General features: G+C 60.8%; 1 protein-coding gene across 9 annotated transcripts; it reads left to right on the top strand.

Annotated features, from left to right (window-relative positions):
• The first annotated feature begins 803 nt into the window (after positions 1-803).
• ARHGEF1 (Rho guanine nucleotide exchange factor 1) lies at positions 804-19465 on the top strand. 9 transcript variants are annotated; one of them, XM_045442135.1, is made up of 32 exons: positions 1094-1226; positions 3896-4037; positions 5558-5600; positions 5683-5766; positions 6231-6344; positions 8501-8599; positions 8803-8845; positions 9043-9289; positions 9726-9755; positions 10032-10131; positions 10277-10373; positions 10450-10485; positions 10619-10756; positions 11445-11550; positions 12046-12057; positions 12600-12767; positions 13053-13198; positions 14640-14786; positions 15134-15216; positions 15447-15572; positions 15662-15776; positions 15872-15972; positions 16167-16244; positions 16510-16585; positions 16665-16832; positions 17343-17430; positions 17565-17651; positions 17924-17994; positions 18083-18169; positions 18446-18615; positions 18715-18817; positions 19112-19465. In XM_045442135.1, the coding sequence occupies exons 3-31, from the start codon at positions 5571-5573 to the stop codon at positions 18796-18798; spliced, it is 2931 nt and encodes a 976-aa protein (XP_045298091.1). In that variant the 5' UTR covers positions 1094-1226; positions 3896-4037; positions 5558-5570; the 3' UTR covers positions 18799-18817; positions 19112-19465. The 9 variants fall into 9 exon arrangements, with proteins under 9 accessions (XP_045298095.1, XP_045298096.1, XP_045298091.1 ...); XM_045442132.1 differs by having other exon boundaries at positions 3896-4026; XM_045442133.1 differs by lacking the exon at positions 1094-1226 and adding an exon at positions 2107-2442 and having other exon boundaries at positions 3896-4026.
• The last annotated feature ends 181 nt before the right edge of the window (positions 19466-19646 follow it).

Below are 19646 nucleotides of genomic sequence, written 5' to 3' on the forward strand. Positions count from 1 at the left end.
TCTGGCCTCCTCCTTCCTCAGACCCAGGATCCTGGGACCCCAGCCCCTACCCATTGTCCACACCTGGGACCAGGTAGCCAGCCTTGGCTGCCAGGTGAGAGAAACAGGAAGTGTCTGGGGGAGCATCTTGCCCAGGCTACATCCCAGAGCAGGGAAGAGACACAGGAAGGAGCCAGGTGACCATATTCATTTCTGCCTATTTAAGTCTCACAAACACAGGGGCCTGTCTGGTGGGGCCGGGACCAGACTCGGACTCTGATCACAGCCAGGCCGTACCTGTTCTCTGGCAGTGGAGTCCAAGCAGGGGGATTTGTAATCTGTGGCTCTGACTTGGGGATGGTAGGGAGCCTGGGGGGGGGGGGGGGGTGCGAATGACAGAAGCAGAGGGACACAGGGTTTCTGGGAGAGGAGAGACAGGCCGAGACACAGAGAGATAGTGAGGGAGAGAGAGCAAGTGAAGAGAAAAACAAGGAGTGGACAGGGAATCAGGGAGAGGCAGAGGTACTGGGACAGAGGGAAAGCAGGGAGAGAGAGAAATGAAAGAAGGGTCCATGAAAAAATGGACCCGGAGAGGCTGACCCCCGAGACTCTAAGGAAAGCAACAGTGGGGGAAATGACTGAGGCGGCGACGCAGAGAGATGCAGAGAGATAGAGACCCGGAGGTGGGAAGAGAAGGGCTCTGAGGGAGAAGTGACAGAGGGGACGGACAACGAGGGGAAGCGGTGGGGTGGGGGGGGGGGGCAGGAGGGAGCGGGAGGAAAAGACCCCAACGGAGAGAAAGTGGCAGAGAGAGGCACGTAAAGAAACACGCACAGCGAGGCAAATAAAAGAGAGGAAGACCGAGAGACCCGGACGGAAAGCAGGGGAGGCGATGGCGGACACCCGGCAGGGGCGAGAAACGTGGGGCCGACGCCCTGCGGATGGACAGACGGACAAAGCCGGGAGGGGCCGGGCGGGGCCGGGGCGGGGTTGGGGCCCGCGGGTCCCGGGCCGAGGGGGGGAAGGAGGGGCCGGGCGAGCGGCAAGAAGGGGAAGGAAGCGGAGGTGCCGGGCGGGCGCGGGGCGCGGGCAGGAAGCGGGGAGGGGCGGCGGGGCGGGGGCCTCCGGAAAAACGCCCCAACTTCCTGCCCCGCCAGAGTCAGGAAGCGGGAGCCGGGACACAGGGCCCGGGATCGCCGAGCCCGACCTCGGGCGCCCCGCCGGTCGCCTCCCCGCGCGGACACCAGGTACACCGTCCCTGGCCCCGCCCGGCCTCCCGCCCCTCGGCTGCCGGGGGAAGTTGGGAGGAGGAGGGAGGGGGCCGGGGCGCTGCCGGCAGTGGAGGGGCCTTCGCTGCGCCCCACAGAGCCAGCGGCCGCCCCTCCCCGGGCCTCAGTTTTCCCATCTGTCAAAGGGGGCAAAGAGAGGAGAGAGAGCTCATGCCTGCCGAATGCCCAGTAAGTGGGGGTGAGGGGTGCGAGGCCGGGGTCAAGGCCTCCCAATTGTGTAGCCGAGGACGGATGACCACTCCCATTGCACTGCTGGGGAAACTGAGGCTCGGGGAGCGGCACCGACTCATCCCAGGGTACACACACCGTGAGACCGAGTGGAGTTGGGATTTGAACTTGCAGGTGTTTCAAGCACCTTCCTCCGACGCCACATGCTTTAGGGCCACTTAAAAAGAAAAACGTCCGTTACCACGCCGTAGGCCGCGGTGAAGCTGAAAGTTGCAGAGCGCCTTTTGAAAGCAGTTTTGGAAAGCTCTTTTTCTGGGCCATTGGTTATACCCTGAGACATGGGTTGTAGGGGACAGAGCTAGAGACCTTCCCCCCATTGTACAGGTGGGAAGACTGAGGCTCGGAAAGAGGTAATTACTTTTTCCAGGTTACACTGGAAAGGTATCTGCGGGAGAGGTACGCTGGAACACAGGATTTTTGCATTACAGCCCCAGCAGAAAGCGTGCGGCCGGGGCGGGGGGTGGGGAGTGGGGGATGCGGGGAAAATTTAACGTACACCTTGGGAATTCAGCTGGTTCCGGAGTTAGGAAGGCAAGATAGGGTGGGGAGCCCAGTCCGGAGACTAAGGGCCACGGGTGGCTCGGAGCTCTCGAATTGAGCCTTGGCCAGGGGGCTGGAACCACTTTCTAGTCGGCCTGGGGGCGGGGCAGGGTAGAGTGACAGGAGCAGTCGAGATACGGAAACGCCAGTCCTCCAAGGCAGGCCAGAGCGGCCCTGTCTGGCCAGCGTGGCGCAGTGAAGAGCTAGAGCGGCCGGCGGGAGGAGTAGAGTCGCCTGGGCAGTAGCCTGGCAGGAGCTGGGCTAGAGTGGCTGGCGGGAGGAGTGGAGCTGGAAGCAAAGGTAGATTTGGGGACAGCTAGAGTGACTCGGAGTTGGGGGTGGGGGACCGGCGCGCCGAGACTTCGGTTCTGGCGGCTGCGGTGGATACTCCAACGACCAGGAGCAGGTGAGGGACGCGGCCCCTGTCAGGCGTCAAACCCTGACTCCGCAGGTCCGCCCCAGCATCCCTGGCCGTGCATACCGCCACGTCCCCTGTAGGATTTGGGGCCCGTATAGACCCGCCACGTCCCACATAGGATTTGGGGCTGTTATGGATCCGCCACGTTCCATATAAATTACGAGGCCCTACAGGCTCACCAGCTTTCTGCTAGCCCCCCATGGAAACTCGGCTTCTTAATAGATGCAGGCTTCTTAATAGATCAGTCATTAGTACCTCCTAGAATCCTGGGCCCTGTAGATCCTAGGTCTTGGGACTACCACAAGCTCCTAGAGAATCCTGGTTCCCTTTTTACCTTACATAGGCCCCAGGAACTGGCTATTTTACATATGGAATCATGATTCTGTGTGATCCCCAGATCCGTGTAGACCCACCATGTGTCAAATAGAATCTGGGGCCTTATACATTCCAAGGGCCCTTCATGGACTTAATTTGAATACTCTATTTTAGGTTCTTAAAGGCTCCCTCCCAGAGGTTCTTGGAGACCAGGGTCATCCATGCAATGTCTTATAGACCCCAAACCTTGCACAGAATCCAGGCGCCCATGTGGTCCCTGACCCATGTCTGCTTTGCTTTGGGACCCTTATCTCTAAGAACCTTCTAAACCTTCCCCAACCAGCACCACCCCCAGTCCCATGCACACAGCGTCCCCTCTGCTGGACCTTAGGCCTTGTCAGTTGCCTAGAGACCCATCTGACGGCTTCAACCTATAATTGCCCTTTGTGGCAGCCCCTCACCCTGTATCTCCTAAGCAGCCAACCCCTCACCTTCCCTGCCAGCGTCCTCTCTGAGCCCTGAGTCCCTGTGAAGCAGCCTCAGCAGCAGCCTGCGCTCCTGCCCAGGTCACAGTGCCCACATACCTCTGACTTTCCCAGACACCATGAAGAGACCCGATAGGTCTCAGCTTCGGTTCAGATTTTAGTTTCTTAAGGTTGGGGTGGGGTTTCCCCATGCTCTGAAGCAGCACATTCTGATAAATGCATAAACTCTGGAGCCAGACTATGTGGGTCTGAATCCTGGTGCTGTCCCTTATGAGCTGTGCCTCAGTTTCCTCTTCTGTAAAAGGGGGATAGTTATAAAACTGAACTCCAGGGGTCATTTAGGGGATTCAATGAGTTGATACCTATAAAACAGTTGCGTGGTACCTGGCACATACTCAGCGGCCCTTAAACGCAGATCAGGTGTTAGCTATTATTTCGTATTAGCGTGATGAGGAATGAAGCAGGTCACGAGCATCTAGTGCATGATTTGGGGTCTGCCTGGCACTGAGCATTTGCTCACATAATGTGGGTCCTTTCCTTTGCCCTTTTGGAACCTCCCTGCCTCTGTTGAACCTTCCCCCGCCCCCCCCCCCCAAGTGGGATGAGCACGGACGTTCCATGTGCGTGGTCATGTTTTCCAGCCCAGAAGTTGCAGCTGGTGGCCTGGTGAAGGTTTTCCATCTCGAACGGGAATACTAATCGCATGGGGTGCTTGTGGTTGTGAGCGTTGAGTTCGTATGTGAGAAGCACTGAGAGCGATGCCTAGCACACTGTAAGTGCTAGGTAAGTTTAGCTTTTGTCATAAATAAGCATTACTTTTTTTTTTTTCTTTTTGCCTTGGTTTACAAATTTATTTAAGTGAAGTTTAAGCGGTGCTCAAATCTTCGGTTAACCCAAACTTGAAGTTGGACAGATACACTCTATGGAAAAGAATAAAAACGATGCGGGCCCTGGGGAACCCACAGGACAGCACTTGAAGACTCCAGAAAGCGTCGCTGCCTGATGAGCCTAATCAAAATCATAGCCACCGTTTATTGAGTGCCAGGGAGGAGGCCTGTGGAGGAGGGAGAAGGCTGGGTCTGAGGCGACCGGGGTTATAAATAGCTTTGGGAGAGGCCCCCCCCACAGCCCTGCTGGTCCACCCCACCCTGTTTCCACAGCTCCTTCCCGCCTGACACGGGCTCGAGTGGCATTAGTCAGCCTAATTAAGGACACAGAAGATGGCGGTGGGAAGACACAGGGGGAAGTGGAGACTCTAAGGGAGACAAGATGGGAGAGACAGCAAGAGATGGGAGAGAGAGAGAGACGAGAGACAGCATCTGACACAGTGACTCGGAGAGGACTTGGGGAGGTGGCTGCAGAGCCAGACGTGGGAAGACAGGCAGAGACACAGGGGACAGGCAGGGAGCAGCAGAAGCAGTGTTAGGGGGAGGTGGCTGACTCGGAAGGGAGGCAGAGATGGTGGGGAAGTGAGACGGGCCGGAAGGGAGGGAGGAAAGGGAGACAGGGAGAAGAGAGGCAAAGACCTGAGGCACATTCACAGGACAGACAGCCAGGGAGAGCTGGCTGGGGCAGGAGGGCCGACCAGACAGACTGATGCAGGGTGAGGGAGACCGACACCCCTTGGGGATGGACTGGCTGAGGACTGTCCCTTGTTTTTTGGGATTGGAAGCTGGGGAAGATACCGGGTCCCTGAGGGAAAGAAACTGCTGGGTTTGGGGAAGGAGGTTCAGTTTTGTTTTCTAATGTAGAGCGAGTTGGGGGTTGGGGGATCTGCCATTAGATTTCCTGTCACAGGAAGTGGGGCTGGTGGGTTCAGAGGCAACATCCTGCCCCAAGCCTGTCAGATGGAGGAGAGCCCCCCCCACACCCCAGTTATCTCCCTTCTACCTCCCTTTCAACCTTCCCAGCTCTGCTTGGCTCCAGGCCCTGCCTCCCTAGGATCCAGCCTGCAGCCCCCTCCTCCCTCAGACCCAGGAGTCCAGGCCCCCCGGCCTCTCCTCCATTAGGGACCCCAAATTACAGGCTCTCATGTCCACAGCTCTCTCATGGACCCAGGCTCCTGGGCCCCCATCTCTCCCCCCCATTCCAAGGCTCCCTGTCCTTGGGCTCCCCGCCCTGGCTGGCCTCTGAAGGGCTCTTTGTCGCCACACAGAGGCCCCATTGAGCTGCGGACGCCGGGATTGGGGGGGGGGGTGCTGTTTACTCACCTTCACACCTGGGCCAGGAATCTGTGAGTAACCGCCCTGTGCCTGTGCCGCTGCCTCCTGCCCCCCCTAACCGTGGCCCCTCCTCTTCCTCAGCCCTGTGGAGCCCATGGAGGCAGACGACATTGCCCGCGGGCTGGTGAGTGGAGAGAGCCTGGGGTGAGAGGACTGGGGGACTGAAGTGAGGAGCACTGTGAGCTGAAGCCATCCCTCTTCCACAGGCCCCGGGACCACCGCGGCCTGGCCTGGTGCCAGTCAGCATCATCGGGGCGGAAGACGAAGATTTTGAGAATGAGCTGGAGACGGTGAGGGGTGGAAGAGCTTCTGTCCCAGTCTCCCTAGGCCCCAGCCCTCAAGTCCCATCTTCAGGGTCCCCTCCCTCCTTAGGTCCATGCTTAGGTTGGATGCTGCCCCCTGCCTCCTCTCGCCGCTCGCCCCTCTTTCTCTAATCTTCTGGGTACCACCTTTGCCGTCCCCTACTACCCCATCCCTGATGCCCCATTAGAGCACAGACTTTCACCCTTTTTACTCTCACCCTGGTTTCTGTCACCATCTTCCTTAATTGCGGCACAGACCCCTACTCTGTCTCCTAATGCCTGTCCTTGTCACCCACGTGCATAACATTAGATCTCATCCCCTGTCCCCGACACCAGCGCTGGCCACCACCCTTACAGCGTAGACACCACTGCCTGTGGTGGTGTGGGTGGGGGACGGGTCAAGCCCAAGGCTCCCCTTCTCCCCACCGTCTCACCCCCATCCCCACCCTCAGAATGCAGAGGAGCAAAACAGCCAGTTCCAGAGTCTGGAGCAGGTGAAGCGGCGGCCCGCCCACCTCATGGCCTTCTTGCAGCACGTCGCCCTGCAGTTTGAGCCGGGACCCCTGGTGAGGGCAAGGCTGGGTGGGCCGAGGGAGGGGTGGGACCGGGACAGGCCACGCGCTCAGAGAGATGGGCGAGTGAAGGTGAGCTGGGAGGGTTTGGAAAACAGATCCAGAATACACAGCACAAGATCTAGAAACAGAGCCAGAGGACTAGCCGCGTGATCCCGACGAGATTGCAGGTACCCCGTGTCCGTCTCCGTGAGCAGCAGGTGCAGGCGGGAGAGCACACCCAGCAGGGGCACCCGGAGGGCAGCAGGGAATCCTGCCCCACCCCTGCCTTCCCAGCCCGTGGCAGTGACAGCGACCTTTCCCACGGACCCTGCAAGTGGATCGCCCTCTGTGGCCTCAGCAGGTGCCACCAGTCATTCAGGGCTGGTGCACGGGAGAAAGCCACTAGCCTTCCCAGGTCCAGGTGGCACAGGAGGCCCCCGTCCAGAAATAAGAAGCCACCACAAGCAGCCCACGAGGCAGAGAGAATGCAGCTGATGATCCACAGATATCAGACAGAAATTACCTGGGTGGTGGTGGATGCCCAGAGAACTGTGCCGTCCGGAAACATGCAGAGTCCAGAGAACCAGTGGGTGATTTAGAAAGGAAGAGGCCACCGCTCGGGCTGGAGGGGGCTCCAGGCAAGGATCTCCTCCTAAGATGACCCAGGGCAACCCAGCACAGGCTGCAGTTAGGGGGTGGCCTAGAGCACTGGACTGCACTGGAAATGCATAGTAGGTCCCTCTGGAAACCAGAGACTGGTAGAAATGCCAGGGCAGGATGCCTGGGGGATGCAGAAGGGAGGGCGCGTTGACTGATCCTGTGGCTTCCAAGATCGGCAGGAATCGGGAAGGTGCCTTCTCTCCAGAAAAGTAGCTGCCCCTTACCTGTGAATGGAGGCTCTGGTCCTCCAGGCAAGGGGGTCCCCCTACTGAACCTGAGGTTTCTAGAACCTGAGCTCTTGGAACTCAGCCCAGGGTGGTGCTGACTGCCATGGCCTTTTACAGATGTGGAAACTGAGGCCCGGCAAGGGCCAGGGGCTTGGCTGAGGTGACCCAGATGCCCCCCCACCCCCACCCCAGCATTTGGAATCTGCCCTCCTGCTGCTCCCTCACCTCATCAGCTGGGAAAGCGGCCAAGAAAGAGTTGCGGTCCCGTGGGCTGCTTCCTGTTGGCCTCTCCTGGAGTTTGGGGGTGTGCAGACGCAGATTTGTTGGAAATGGTTACAGCAGAGAAATAGATTCTTGCCCCTGCCGGAGCAAGTTCTTAGCGCAGAGACCATGTCCCTTACTGGACGAGAGACCCCAGGAGTCGGGTTGGAGTTTCCAGTTCCCTGCCAGCATCACCCAGCATGGGGCTGACACACAGCCAGCCTCAGGAAAAGAGCGGTAAATGAAAGAGAGAGCCCACTTGTCCACCTGTTTATTTACTCAGCCCCATTGTGCACTAGGCCTTGTCTGGGGCGCAGGCGAGTCAGAACCTCACACACACACACACACACACACACACACACGCATCCTCAAGTCTCTCGTGGTATTGTGGCTTTTTTTTTTTTTTAGAGCTAGAGCACCCACCAGCAGAGCAGGGGGAGGGGCAGAGTGAGAGGGAGAGAATCTCAAGCATGCTCCACACCCAGCTCACGGAGCCCAGCTCTGGGCTTAATCTCACCACCCTGAGGATCATGACCTGAGCTGAAATCAAGAGCCAGATGCTTAACTGACTAAGCCCCCCCGGGCGCCCTGCTCATGGTGTTCCTAGGCAGTGGGGTGTAGTGGAATAGGCTGCCTGGATTCTGATCCCAACTTTGCCACTTACTAGCTGTGTGACCTCGAGCAAGCTTCTTGAGCTCAGTTTTCTTATCTGTAAAATGGGATAACGTTGACCAGGTTAACGTGGTTAAAGGGTTTAGAGCAGCATCTGGTACACGCCCCTAGCTGTCTTAGTGTAGCAGGCGACGCCAGGAGACAGAACCGGAGAGAGCCATTTCACGGGACAGAAAATTAGCAAATGCTCTTGGTGGCCCCAGGGAGGCCAAGAGAGGCAAGGGCCTGAGGTGGTGGGGGGATGATGGAAATCAGGGAGCACTAGCAGAAGGTTTGAGCCCCAGGCTTTTTGAGGGAGAATATGGTTTGGGGAGGAGGAAGAAGACGAGTGACAGTCTGTGTCCCCAGCTCTGCTGCCTGCACGCGGACATGCTGGGTTCACTGGGCCCTAAGGAGGCCAGAAAGGCCTTCCTCGACTTCTGCCACAGCTTCCTGGAAAAGACAGCGGTGAGAAACACCTTCGGGGGACCCCAGCCCCTCCCCCCCCCCATTCCTTGGTCCTGGGGAGACTCTGTGCCACCCTGGCCCACCCTCTGCCGCTCCCTCCCCTCAGACCGTCATTCCCAGTGGGCACCTGGGCTGCGGTCCCGTGACCCCACCACTGCCCAGTCCTCTCCTTCATTCCGTTCTCTGTTCTCTGTCCCGAGCAGGTTTTGCGGGTGCCAGTCCCTCCCACTGTCGCCTTTGAACTTGGTAAGGAGAGAAAAGGGGACTGTGGGTGAGGGAGAGGTTGCTAGCCGGGGGCTGGGGTATCCGGGGAGTCCCAGGGAGGGAGGCCGCCCTTTCTGCTCACGGGGACAGTAGAGATTCCTCCTCCCCTTCCCCCTGGTCGCTGCAGCCCAAGGGTGGGTGGAACTGGCCTCCAGCCCCCTGCCTGTGTCCCTACACAGACCGCACACGGCCCGACCTCCTCTCCGAGGACCTCCAGCGGCAGTTTGTGCAGGAGGTGGTGCAGAGCCAGCAGGCCACCGTCAGCCAGCTGCTGGAGGACTTCCGCTCCAAGCGGCTCATGGGCATGACGCCCTGGGAGCACGACCTGACCCAGCTGGAGGCCTGGGTGGGGCGGGACCGTGCCAGCTTTGAGGCCCGGGAGCGGCACCTGGCCGAGCGGCTGCTGACCCACCTGGAAGAGATGCAGTGAGTGGGGCCCGTGCCCTGTCCAGCCTGGTGGGGGTGGGGGGGTTGGTCCCTGCAATTTCAGCGTTCGTTCCTTAACGTTTGGGCTCTGGGTCCCCTGGCCCTGGCATTTTAATCCGTCTGGTTGTCTGGTTTTGTGTCCTCTCTTCCCAGCTTTGGGGCACCCTCCCAGTTTCCAGGTCTTTCCACAGCCTTGCGTGTGGGCCTGGCGCTTGGGTCCTGTCCTTGCAGCTCCCGGCTGCCCTTGGTGCCCTCGAAAGAGACACTCCTCCCTGCTGTGATCCTCCTTCCCCTCAGCCTTGGCACTCTCCCTCTCTGCCTCTTCTCTCTCTCCTGTCCCAGCGTCTAAGGGGACAGCAACCCAGACGTTTGTGCCGGGTAGGCAGGGACCCAGGCCTAGCAAGTTTATCACAAACTTCTTTCTTCTTTTTTACAGACACACCATCTCGACTGATGAGGAAAAGAGGTGATGGAAGCAGAGAGGACAGCAGGAGAGGCATTTAGCCCCCTGGGACCCAGGGAGGAGGACCAGGGGTCTGGGGGCCTGGGCATGGAACGGCATCCCTGGCCCTGTCCTCCGGAGCCCTCTCCCCCTTCCTCAGACACTCACTTGGAAGCTGTTGTGGGGTTGGGGTGGGGAGCGAACGTGGAGGGGAAGGCTTGGGGATGGCGGTGTCCCTGCGGCCATGGGCATGTGCGCATCTGTGCACGTGTCGGGGCCCTCACCATCCCCTTCCCACAGTGCCGCTGTGGTCAACGCCATCAGCCTGTACATGCGCCACCTTGGGGTGCGGACCAAGAGCGGGGACAAGAAGTCAGGGAGGAATTTCTTCCGAAAAAAGGTGCTTCCCTGAGCGCCCAAACCTGGCCCTTTCCTCCCCAGGGACTCCCGGGGAGCCCCGTGACTCTGGCCTCCTGGGGTCTGATTCGGCTTTGTTGGGGTCTCAGAAATGCACAGCCCCCTCTCCACTCTCCTCCTTCCCTTAGATGATAGGGAATCGACGGTCAGATGAGCCAACCAAGACGAAGAAAGGCCTGAGCATCTTCCTGGATGCTGCCCGCTGGAATCGGGGAGAGCCTCAGGGTGAGGTGGCTGGCCCCGGCCCTCCCTGACTTCCCCCACACCGCCCCCGCCTCATGGTCCCGTCTTTTCATTTCAGCCCCAGATCTCCGACACCTCAAAGTCGAGGCTGATGGTAATGGTCCTGAAGCTAGCTGGGGGCCTCGGGGAGGGGGTGGGGGGCGGTGGGATGGAGCTGGAGCACAGGCTGCTGTGTGGGTTAGAGTCCCTGGGCTCTCATTTCCACTTTCTCCTGGATGTTTCCCCAGCTGAGAAGCCAGGCCTTACAGAAAGGAAGGGAGGCCTGGGGGTGCCCTCCCGGGACCGGAACACTGGAGCTGCCGGGCAGGACATCCCTGGAGTTTCTCTGCACCCTCTGTCTGGGGACAGCCCTGACCGGGAGCCAGGTGAGTTTCCTGGGTCTCTCAGAGAGACTGCCCCCCTCCCTGCTCCTGGTCACCAGTCTTGTTAATAAAACCACCCCCTTCCCTCAGTTCACCCACTCCACAGCTTTCCTCTCAGGCTCCCACCGCTGTCCAGGTGATGCGTTTCCCACCTGCTTGGACTACGTTTCCCGTCAGCCCCCCACAGCGGCATTTCCCAGGACCCTCTCAGTACACTGTCAGTCACCCCCATGGATCTGAGACAGCTGCTTGGCTGGGCCTGGGTTCAGATCCTGGCTCTGCGGCTTAGTTGTGTTGTATCTCGGGAGTCACTCCTCTGTCTGAGACTCAGGCTCCTCGTTCCTAAATGGGACCCCCCGCCCCCCACTTTCCCGTAAGTCCCGGCTGAGGCTCGGGAGAGGGAATGGACGCGGAAGCATCGTGCAGAGCACCCGGTCTCCCCTGCTTCAGTGTTTTCTTCACCGCCTCCGCCCCCCCCGGCCCCAGCTGCCCACAGCCGTGTTCTCAGAGGCCTTTCCATTTCCACCTGTCCGTCCCCCGCTGAAGCGCAGGGCGGCCTCTGGTGTCTGGCGGGCATTGGGTGGTTTTAGCCCCCATCCCCCGTTCCCCGGGGGTCACGGAGGCCCCCAGAGCATGTGTCTTGCCACGAGGGCCTGGCAGCCAGCCTCGCTCTCCCCCGCTGCCCGCACAGGTGTTGATGCCCCACCAGAGCTGGGGGACCCGCCCCCGCAGGGCCCGGCCAGCCTGGAGCCCGTGGTGCCCCCGGAGAACACGGAGGAGGGTGCTGAGACAGAGAGGTGCCCGGGGCCGGGTGCGGGGGGAGGGCTTGCTGGGAGCAGGACCAGGCTTACCAGGCTGGGGAGGCGTGTGCCGTGTGCCGGGTCGCGCTGCCATCTGCACCTGCTGTCCCCGAGCCGTCTCCACTCCGCCCTGCTCCGCCCTTTTTCCATTTTCCGCCTTCTCTTTCCTTCTCCTTCCTTCTCCGGCTTCCTCTTTTCTCATCTCCTCCTCCCACTTCCTCTTCTTGCGCTCCGAGCCCCTTCAGGTTTTCAGCCCTTCCCTCCTCTTCTAAGCCACTGCCCAGCGCCTTGCTCCTGCCTCCCGGTGCCCTGTCCTCCATCCCCCACCCTGTGTGCTCCATGCCTGGGGGCCCTGTCCCCCTCACAGTTGGGGGGCAGGCTCTGCCCCCTGCCTGTCCTTGTGCCGCTGCTTTGGGGACCCTTTGGTGGGTGGGGGAGGTGAGTTGGGTTCCATTTGGGTCCTCCTCTGACCCTGTGCCCCTCTCTCCCCAGAAAGTGGAAGAGGTGGGTGCCTGGGCCCTGGGTTGGGGGAGGGCTAGCCCCTCCCCCACTTCTCCCAGCCCCTCCCCTCTCCCCATGGGCCACCCCCTCCCCTTCACCCTGCAAGGGGTGGGTGGGGACATCACCCTCCCAGCAGAAGAGCTAAGTATTAAAATCCCCTTCCCCACCTCACTCCCAGTTCTGCCCCCACCATCCCCCTGCCTCAGGGAAGGGAGGGGTCAGTCCTGTGCTCCATACTGGGTTTCCCTCCCTACCCCTCCTGACCACCCCCACTGCCCCAGCACCCCGAAGTCCCACTGCTCCTTCTGACTCTCTCCTCTCTTCTGTTGCATGTTCAATCTCTGTCCTGGTCTCCCCTACCCCCATCCGTCTGTCCCTGTCCTGGTCTCTCTGTCCCTGACCTGGTATCTCCCCACCTCTGTCCCTGTCCTGGCCTCTCCCCTTCTGTCCCTGTCTTGGTCTCTCCCCATCTCTGTCCCTGTCTTGGTCTCTCCCTGTCTCTGTACTGGCCTCTGGCTGACTCTGTCCTTGGCCTCGGGGTCCAGGCTATCGGGGCGTCTGGGGCGCTCGGAGAGCCTGCGGGTGAGTGACCGCCGCCGGCCTTCCCGGGGCAGCCTCGGGGCTAAGGGCCGGGGTGGGGGCCGCTCCCGGAGTGACGTGGACATGGACCCCAGCTCTGCCACGGCCGTGCTTGGCCCTGCCCGACGAGCCACGTAGGTCATTCCTCCCCCCCATCCACTGAGGCAGCCTGGAGAGTCAGAAGGATGGTGGGGGCGGGGTTGTTGCCAGAGTGACAGAGAACTGGGTTTTGGATGCTAAGGTCACCAAGGTCACAAGAAAGGTGTGGGACTCTTCTTTCTAGAGATCTGGGGGCATATGGGCTACTTTGGAGGCACTGAATGCCAAGGCCACAGAGGGGGGGTTGGACACTAGGAATGGAGGTCTTCTCCCTGGGATGCCCCAAGCCGGGGGGCCCTAACAAGGCCTCTGTCCCACAGCCCTGAGCCTGGAGATGAAGGGGACCCAGGTCGGTCTGGACTAGAGCTGGAACCAGAAGAGCCCCCTGGCTGGCGGGAGCTCGTCCCCCCAGGCACCCTGCACAGCCTGCCCAAGAGCCAGGTGAAGCGGCAGGAGGTTATCAGCGGTGAGTACCCCTCCCTGCCCCACCCCGTGGCCAGCCACACAGCCCAGTTCTGCCGAAGAGACAGGTGCGGGGAGATGTCCACCCGGGGGTCAATGACAACAGGCCGAACTGCAAGCTGGCCTGTTCCCATTGAGGGCCATTCATTATGTAAATTGTAGAACAGCCACTCGTGGAACAGGACTGTGGCTGTCAGCCCGTCAAACTGACGCTCGCAGAGAGTTTTTGGTTGTGCGGGACAGTGCAGGCAGGAGCTGGAAATGGCACAGAACGTTGTATTTCTAGTGCAAATCCGTTTCCTTATTTGGGAAACACGGATAGTAACGGTCCTACCCCAAAAGACTGTCACGAAGCGGAGATGTTTCACGTGATGTTTAGCGTGGGTGTGGGGCTGGGTAAGAACCTTCCGATGTGACGGTTATTGCTGTGATCTTAACCGTTTAGGGGCGAAATGGGCAAGTTTCAGAAGATAATGTATCAGTGCTTGCTTCTGGGCGGAGAGATGATGGGAGTATCATTTCTGTCTGGATTCTTTTCTGTGATTTCAAATTGTGCGGAGGGGGGTTTGGCACAAGTAGAAGACCTTTTTGGAAGCTCTGGTTTGGAAGTTCATTTACAAGTTACTTAGTAAGAAGGGTACTCGTTTGGAATTTTTAGGGCAGTTAGGTGAATCCTTTTTGTGTTACAGATCCTACTAGGGACGTGATCCAAACGTAAAGCAGCGCCATCTGATAGCGTTTTCCGGCATCATGAAAACACGCAACATCTGTGCTGTCCAGCATGGTTACCACCAGCCACATAATGGCTCTTAAGCCCTTGAAATGTGACCAGTACAACCGAGAAGTGAATTTTGTATTTCATCTCATTTTAATTAAATTCCGAAGGCCCGTGTGTGGCTAGTGGCTACCGTAGCAGACAGCACAGCACTTTCTCTAGTCAGAAAAATACGAATAATGTGGAATTGTACATTCGGTCTCCAGGAACTCCTGGGGCCCCTGAAATCCAAGCATATGGTCCCTCTGGGGGCGGGGTACCTGAATCCAAGGCTATCAGTGTGTGTTTGAGGGGTTGTTGTTGTTCCAGAAGCCAAGGCTGAGAGACTCACTGGACCTTTAGACACAAAACACAGCTGCAGGCTTGCTGGTGGTGCTGTGACCACATCATCCCAGTTTGCCTGGGAGTTTCCTGGCTTTGGCATTGAAAATCCCACGCGCCGGGAAATGCATCGGTGCCAGGCAAACTGGGAGCCGTGGCCACAGCCTGGCTGGCTGCTGCAGCCGAGGAAAAGCAGTGATGGGCTAAGGAACCCTCAGTGGCTATTTCAGGGGCAAATGACTGTCCAGAGAGAGTCGTCCTCGTCCCCCTCTCCCAACCTGCCCTTGAGACTGCACCCTGTAGTTTGCACTCTCCCCAGCCATGCTGCCTGTTCTTTGCCCCCCTCCAGAGCTGCTGGTGACCGAGGCGGCCCATGTGCGCATGCTCCGGGTGCTGCACGACCTCTTCTACCAGCCCATGGCGGAAGGAGGCTTCTTCCCCCTGGAGGAGCTACAGTACATCTTCCCCAGCCTGGACGAGCTCATCGAGGTGCATTGTGAGTGCAGGGCAGCGGCCCCACAGTGCGCCCCACCGTGGGCCCCCTCCTTCAAGGCCTTGGCGGCTAGACCTGGAGCCTAGCACGTCTCCCTGAGTCCCTACCCCGGCCAGCTTCTTTTCTAGCAGCGGGGACAGCCCCAGACCCCCAGAGCTCACGTTCCATGGGGCACATCAATAAGCGAAGCGTGGGGGTGGGGGACAGCCCGTTGGCCCCAAGGATCAGGCAGACACCCTGCAGCCCAGCCACCACCGACTCCTGACCGGCTCTGCATGCAACCTTGCACCCTGACGGAGGTCCTCACAGGGCCCTGACAGAGCGCCCCCTTTCCTCACCGCGCTCCACAGCCCAGTTCCTGGATCAACTGATGAAGCGGAGGCAGGATAGTGGCTACCTCATTGAGGAGATCGGAGATGTACTGCTGGCCCGGGTGAGGGTGCCCAGCCCCTGCCCGCCCCCCCGCCCCCCGGGAGCCCCTCCTCCCAGCCAGGGACCCGGAATCCAGGCCCGAGGAGGCCAGCTCTCAAGCCTCCCCTCCATCAAGACCCGGGGGTCTGGGCCCCTAGCCCTGTCCTCCTGTCTAGGCCGCTATTCCCACGTGAGGCCCTGCTCTCTCCAATCCTACCTGAGACACCCTCCCTGGCCTGAATCTCACTATAGTTTGATGGTGCCGAAGGCTCCTGGTTCCAGAAAATCTCCTCCCGCTTCTGCAGCCACCAGTCATTTGCCTTAGAGCAGCTCAAAGCCAAACAGCGCAAGGAGCCTCGGTTCTGCGCCTTTGTGCAGGTAAGGGGGAAGCCTGGACCCCGGGGCCCCGGAGGGGGCTGGTGTCCCAGTCCCCGAGGTGAGCCGCCTCCACGCTACTCTCCCCTCAGGAGGCCGAGAGCCGCCCACGGTGCCGCCGCCTGCAGCTGAAGGACATGATCCCCACGGAGATGCAGCGCCTGACCAAGTACCCCCTGCTCCTGCAGAGCATCGGGCAGAACACAGGTACCGCGGGCCCCGCTCTCCCATCTCCCGCGTGGCTGTGGGACCCGAGCTTCCGGGGCTGGAGCTCACCGGGGCCGGTCTCTCCTCTACCACAGAAGAGCTGGCCGAACGGGAGAAAGTGGAGCGGGCGGCTGAGTGCTGCCGGGAAATTCTGCACCACGTCAACCAAGCTGTGCGCGACATGGAGGACCTGCTGGTGAGCCCGCGTGTGGCCCTGGGCCCAGGGCACTGGGACGAATGTGTGCAGAGGTTGGCCCGGCCTTTGTTTCGTCCTCCCCGGGGCCACTTCTTGGGAGGTCGGGCCCAGCCCTTGGCTTGTCCCCCTCAGGGTCACTGTCGGTCAGCCCCAGCCCTTGGGTTGTCCCCGTGACTCTCCCTTCCCTGCCCCAGCGGCTCAAGGACTATCAGAAGCGCCTGGATTTGTCCCACCTGCGGCAGAGCAGCGACCCCATGCTGAACGAATTCAAGGTGGCTCTGCCTGCCCTGGCCTCCCCTCCTCTCCTCTCCCTTGCCTTCCCCTGCCCTCAGCCAGCCCTGACCCTCTGGCCCTGGGGAGTCTCCCATAATGCACCCAGGGAGCGAGAGCCACCCCCGCGCCCTGCACCCTGCACCCCTCCTCATTCCCAGCGGGTTGCCCCTCCTGATGATCCCTGACTACGACCCTGGCCCTGTGAATCATCCCGACCCTCCCCTGCCCTCGCCTGCATCGACCATGACTCCTTCCTGCCTCCAGAACCTAGATATCACCAGGAGGAAGCTGGTCCATGAGGGCCCTCTGACGTGGCGGGTGACGAAGGACAAGGCTGTAGGTGGGTGCTGGCGCCGAGTGGGGCCCAGGGCCGGGGCACTCAGAGCAGGGAGGCCGCTGAGCTCGGCCTTGCCCTGCAGAGGTCCACGTGCTCCTGCTGGACGACCTGCTGCTACTGCTCCAGCGCCAGGACGAGCGGCTGCTGCTCAAGTCACACAGCCGGACGCTGACGCCCACCCCCGACGGCAAGACCATGCTGCGGCCCGTGCTGCGGCTCACCTCCGCCATGACCCGCGAGGTGGCCACCGGTGAGGCCTGGCCCGGCGGCCCCGGGCATACCCGCCCGTGGAACGGGAGGTGACCCTCTAGAGAGCTGGGGAAAGCACGTTCTAGCACTTGGGAGGCCGCTGCGGAGGTTGAGAAGGGGACGGTGTGAGAGGCCCCCAGCTCGCCATGGCGGGGGGCCGGGTTGTAGATCTTACAGCTACACGTGCCCGCACAGGAGCGGCCGGCTCTGACCGGCGTTCGAAAGGACACCGTGGCTGCTTCTTGGGGATGGTGGGGGAGCAGCGGTGGGGGCGGGAGCCCAGTGAGGAGGGGTCTGCACGTGTGCTGCCGGGAAGCTGCACGAAGGGCTCCGGGGGTTTGTGTGTAGAGCCAGACTGGGGACTGACTGCCTGATGGACAGGGGGAGTGAGAGGGAGGCACGGACTGAGCTGGGGTGTCCGAGGCCACCGCAGTCAGGGGCTTGCCCAGGCTCAGGGGAGGCACAAGGTGGGGTGACCCTGGCTCCGAACCCCCCCTCCCTCTTCCTGCAGATCACAAAGCCTTCTATGTCATTTTTACCTGGGACCAAGAGGCTCAGATCTACGAGCTGGTGGCCCAGACCGTGTCGGAACGGAAGAAGTGAGGGGGTCTGGGTTCTAAGCTTGGGTGGAAGAGGAGGTCCAGGCCCCGGGTCTCCAGGGGCAGGGCTGGCGATGGGAGGCCCTGACACAGGGTCTGGGGGGCTCTGACTGCCCCGGGGCCTGTCTCCCCAGCTGGTGTGCCCTCATCACGGAGACCGCTGGATCCTTGAAGGTCCCTGCCCCTGCCTCTCGCCCCAAACCCCGGCCCAGCCCGAGCAGGTGAGGGGCCTGGGAGGAAATTGGAGGGCTGAGGAGCCGGGGGAGACCTCTTTCTGTGCCCCCAGAACCTGAGCTCTGGCCCTGTGTGTGTGTGTGTGTGCACGTGCGTGCACACCCACCACCCCGTCACAGCCCATCTGGCTCCTCTCCAGGTCCCTCTGTCTCCATCTTCCAGCCTCAATTTCTCTTGGTCTCTGAACCTCCCTGCCCCCTGCTGTTGTCTCCCTGCTGCCCCCCAGGGCTGTGGGGTCACCCAGTACTTCTCCCCACAGCACCCGGGAACCCCTGCTCAGCAGCTCGGACAATGGCAACTGTGGTGGCCGAGAGATGCCCCCAGCTGACGGTGAGCCTTTTCGGGGGGCGCTCGAAGGGGGCAGGGTTGCCGAGGATACCCGGCCGGAACTGAGCACCCTCCCTGCTCCCCCACCCAGGCCGCGTGGAGAGAATCTTCAGCACCCTCCTGCCCTACTGCAGACCTGGCCCTGAAGGCCAGCTGGCAGCCAAGGCCCTTGAGAAAGGTAGCCCTGTGCCGTCCCGTCCTGCTGCCAGCCCGGCTTTCCAGCTCACCTCCTGCCCCAGCCTGCATGCCAGGCCTATACCACCTCCCTCAGGGGGCCGAGCCCCTCCTTCTGCAGCCTCTGTCCTTTCCTTGACCTTTCAATTCGACCTCTCCCAGGATGCCATCTTCCATGCCCTCCCACCCTGCCCCAGCTCTAGCCACAGGCTCACCTCTGCACCCCACCTCCCCTCTTTACCAGTCCTGCCTCTGACTCTGTCCTCTTGTCCCTGGCCAGTGCTGTCCCTGAAGCAACTCCTGTTTCCCTCGGAGGAAGATAGTGGGGCGGGGCCTCCCCGTGAAGGGGATGGGGTCCCGGGGGGCGGCCCCCCGAGCCCGACACAGACCCAGACCCAGGAAATTCAGGAGAAGCTGCTCAGCCTGGAGGAGACCATTAAACAGCTGGAGGTGGTGGCCTGGGGGGAGGGTCAGAGTGGGGGGAGGATGGGGCTCGGTGGAGGGACCTCACTCATTGATGACCTCTGTGCCCCTGTCCCCCCCAACCAGGAGGTGGAAGAGGAATTCTGTCGCCTACGACTCCTCCTGTCTCAGCTTGGGGAAAACCCTGTCCCCCAGCCTGGCTGTACCTGAGGCTTCCTGCCCCAGGCAGGTGAGTGGGGGAACCAGAAGCCCCAACACTGCCCAGAGGGGAGGGACCAGAGTGGGCATTTCAGGGCTCCCTTGTCCACAGCCCCGTCCATCTCTCTCCCTTGGTCTCGCTGCATCTCCCTGTGCCACCTCTTGGCCATCAGTTTCCGTTTCTCGGGCTCTTCTGTCCCCTCCCTCCCTCTTCTCTTTGCCCCCCACCTCTGTCCTCCCAACTCCACACCCTCTCCCCACCCCCCCCCCCATCTCCCCGCCTTTTCTCTGCTGTCTTCATCTCTCCGCTTCCCTTCTCCTCCAGCCCCCAGGCCTTCCGCAAGACTGAGGGCCACCCGCCCCCACCGCACAGCTGCCGCAGCATCTCCAACCCCAAGGGCCTGAGGAGAGGGAGCCAGGCGTGCCTGGGGGGCCCAGCTGGGATCACTGCCTCCCCCCAACCTCCCATTGGCCTTGGCCTTCTCTCCCTCCTGCCTTCTGCTTGGGGGACTCAGGGCTTCATTCCAGGGCGGACCCACAGTGACCTCCCATTCCCCGGGCCAGCTCTGTATTGCCTGGGCTTGGGCCACCCCTCCATCCCCCCACCCCCAAGTGCCTTTGCTCTGTTTTTATACCCTGAATTGGAGGTTTATTTTTTAATATATATTACCTAAGGAGAGGTCTGTGTGTGTGTGGGGGTGAGGGCTCTGGAGTGGCTTCTGGACCCTCCTGGGTTGTCTGACATCCCCTTCTTCTCCAGTTCGTCATTCTTTGATTCCTGTGCTTTAACAGAGACTCCCAAGGCCACTCCTCCCACACCCTGAGCCCCCGCCGTCACCCATGACACTGGGCTCCCCCAC

The sequence above is a fragment of the Leopardus geoffroyi genome, chromosome E2, assembly GCF_018350155.1.
Source record: "Leopardus geoffroyi isolate Oge1 chromosome E2, O.geoffroyi_Oge1_pat1.0, whole genome shotgun sequence".
In the NCBI taxonomy this organism is placed as follows: domain Eukaryota; kingdom Metazoa; phylum Chordata; class Mammalia; order Carnivora; family Felidae; genus Leopardus; species Leopardus geoffroyi.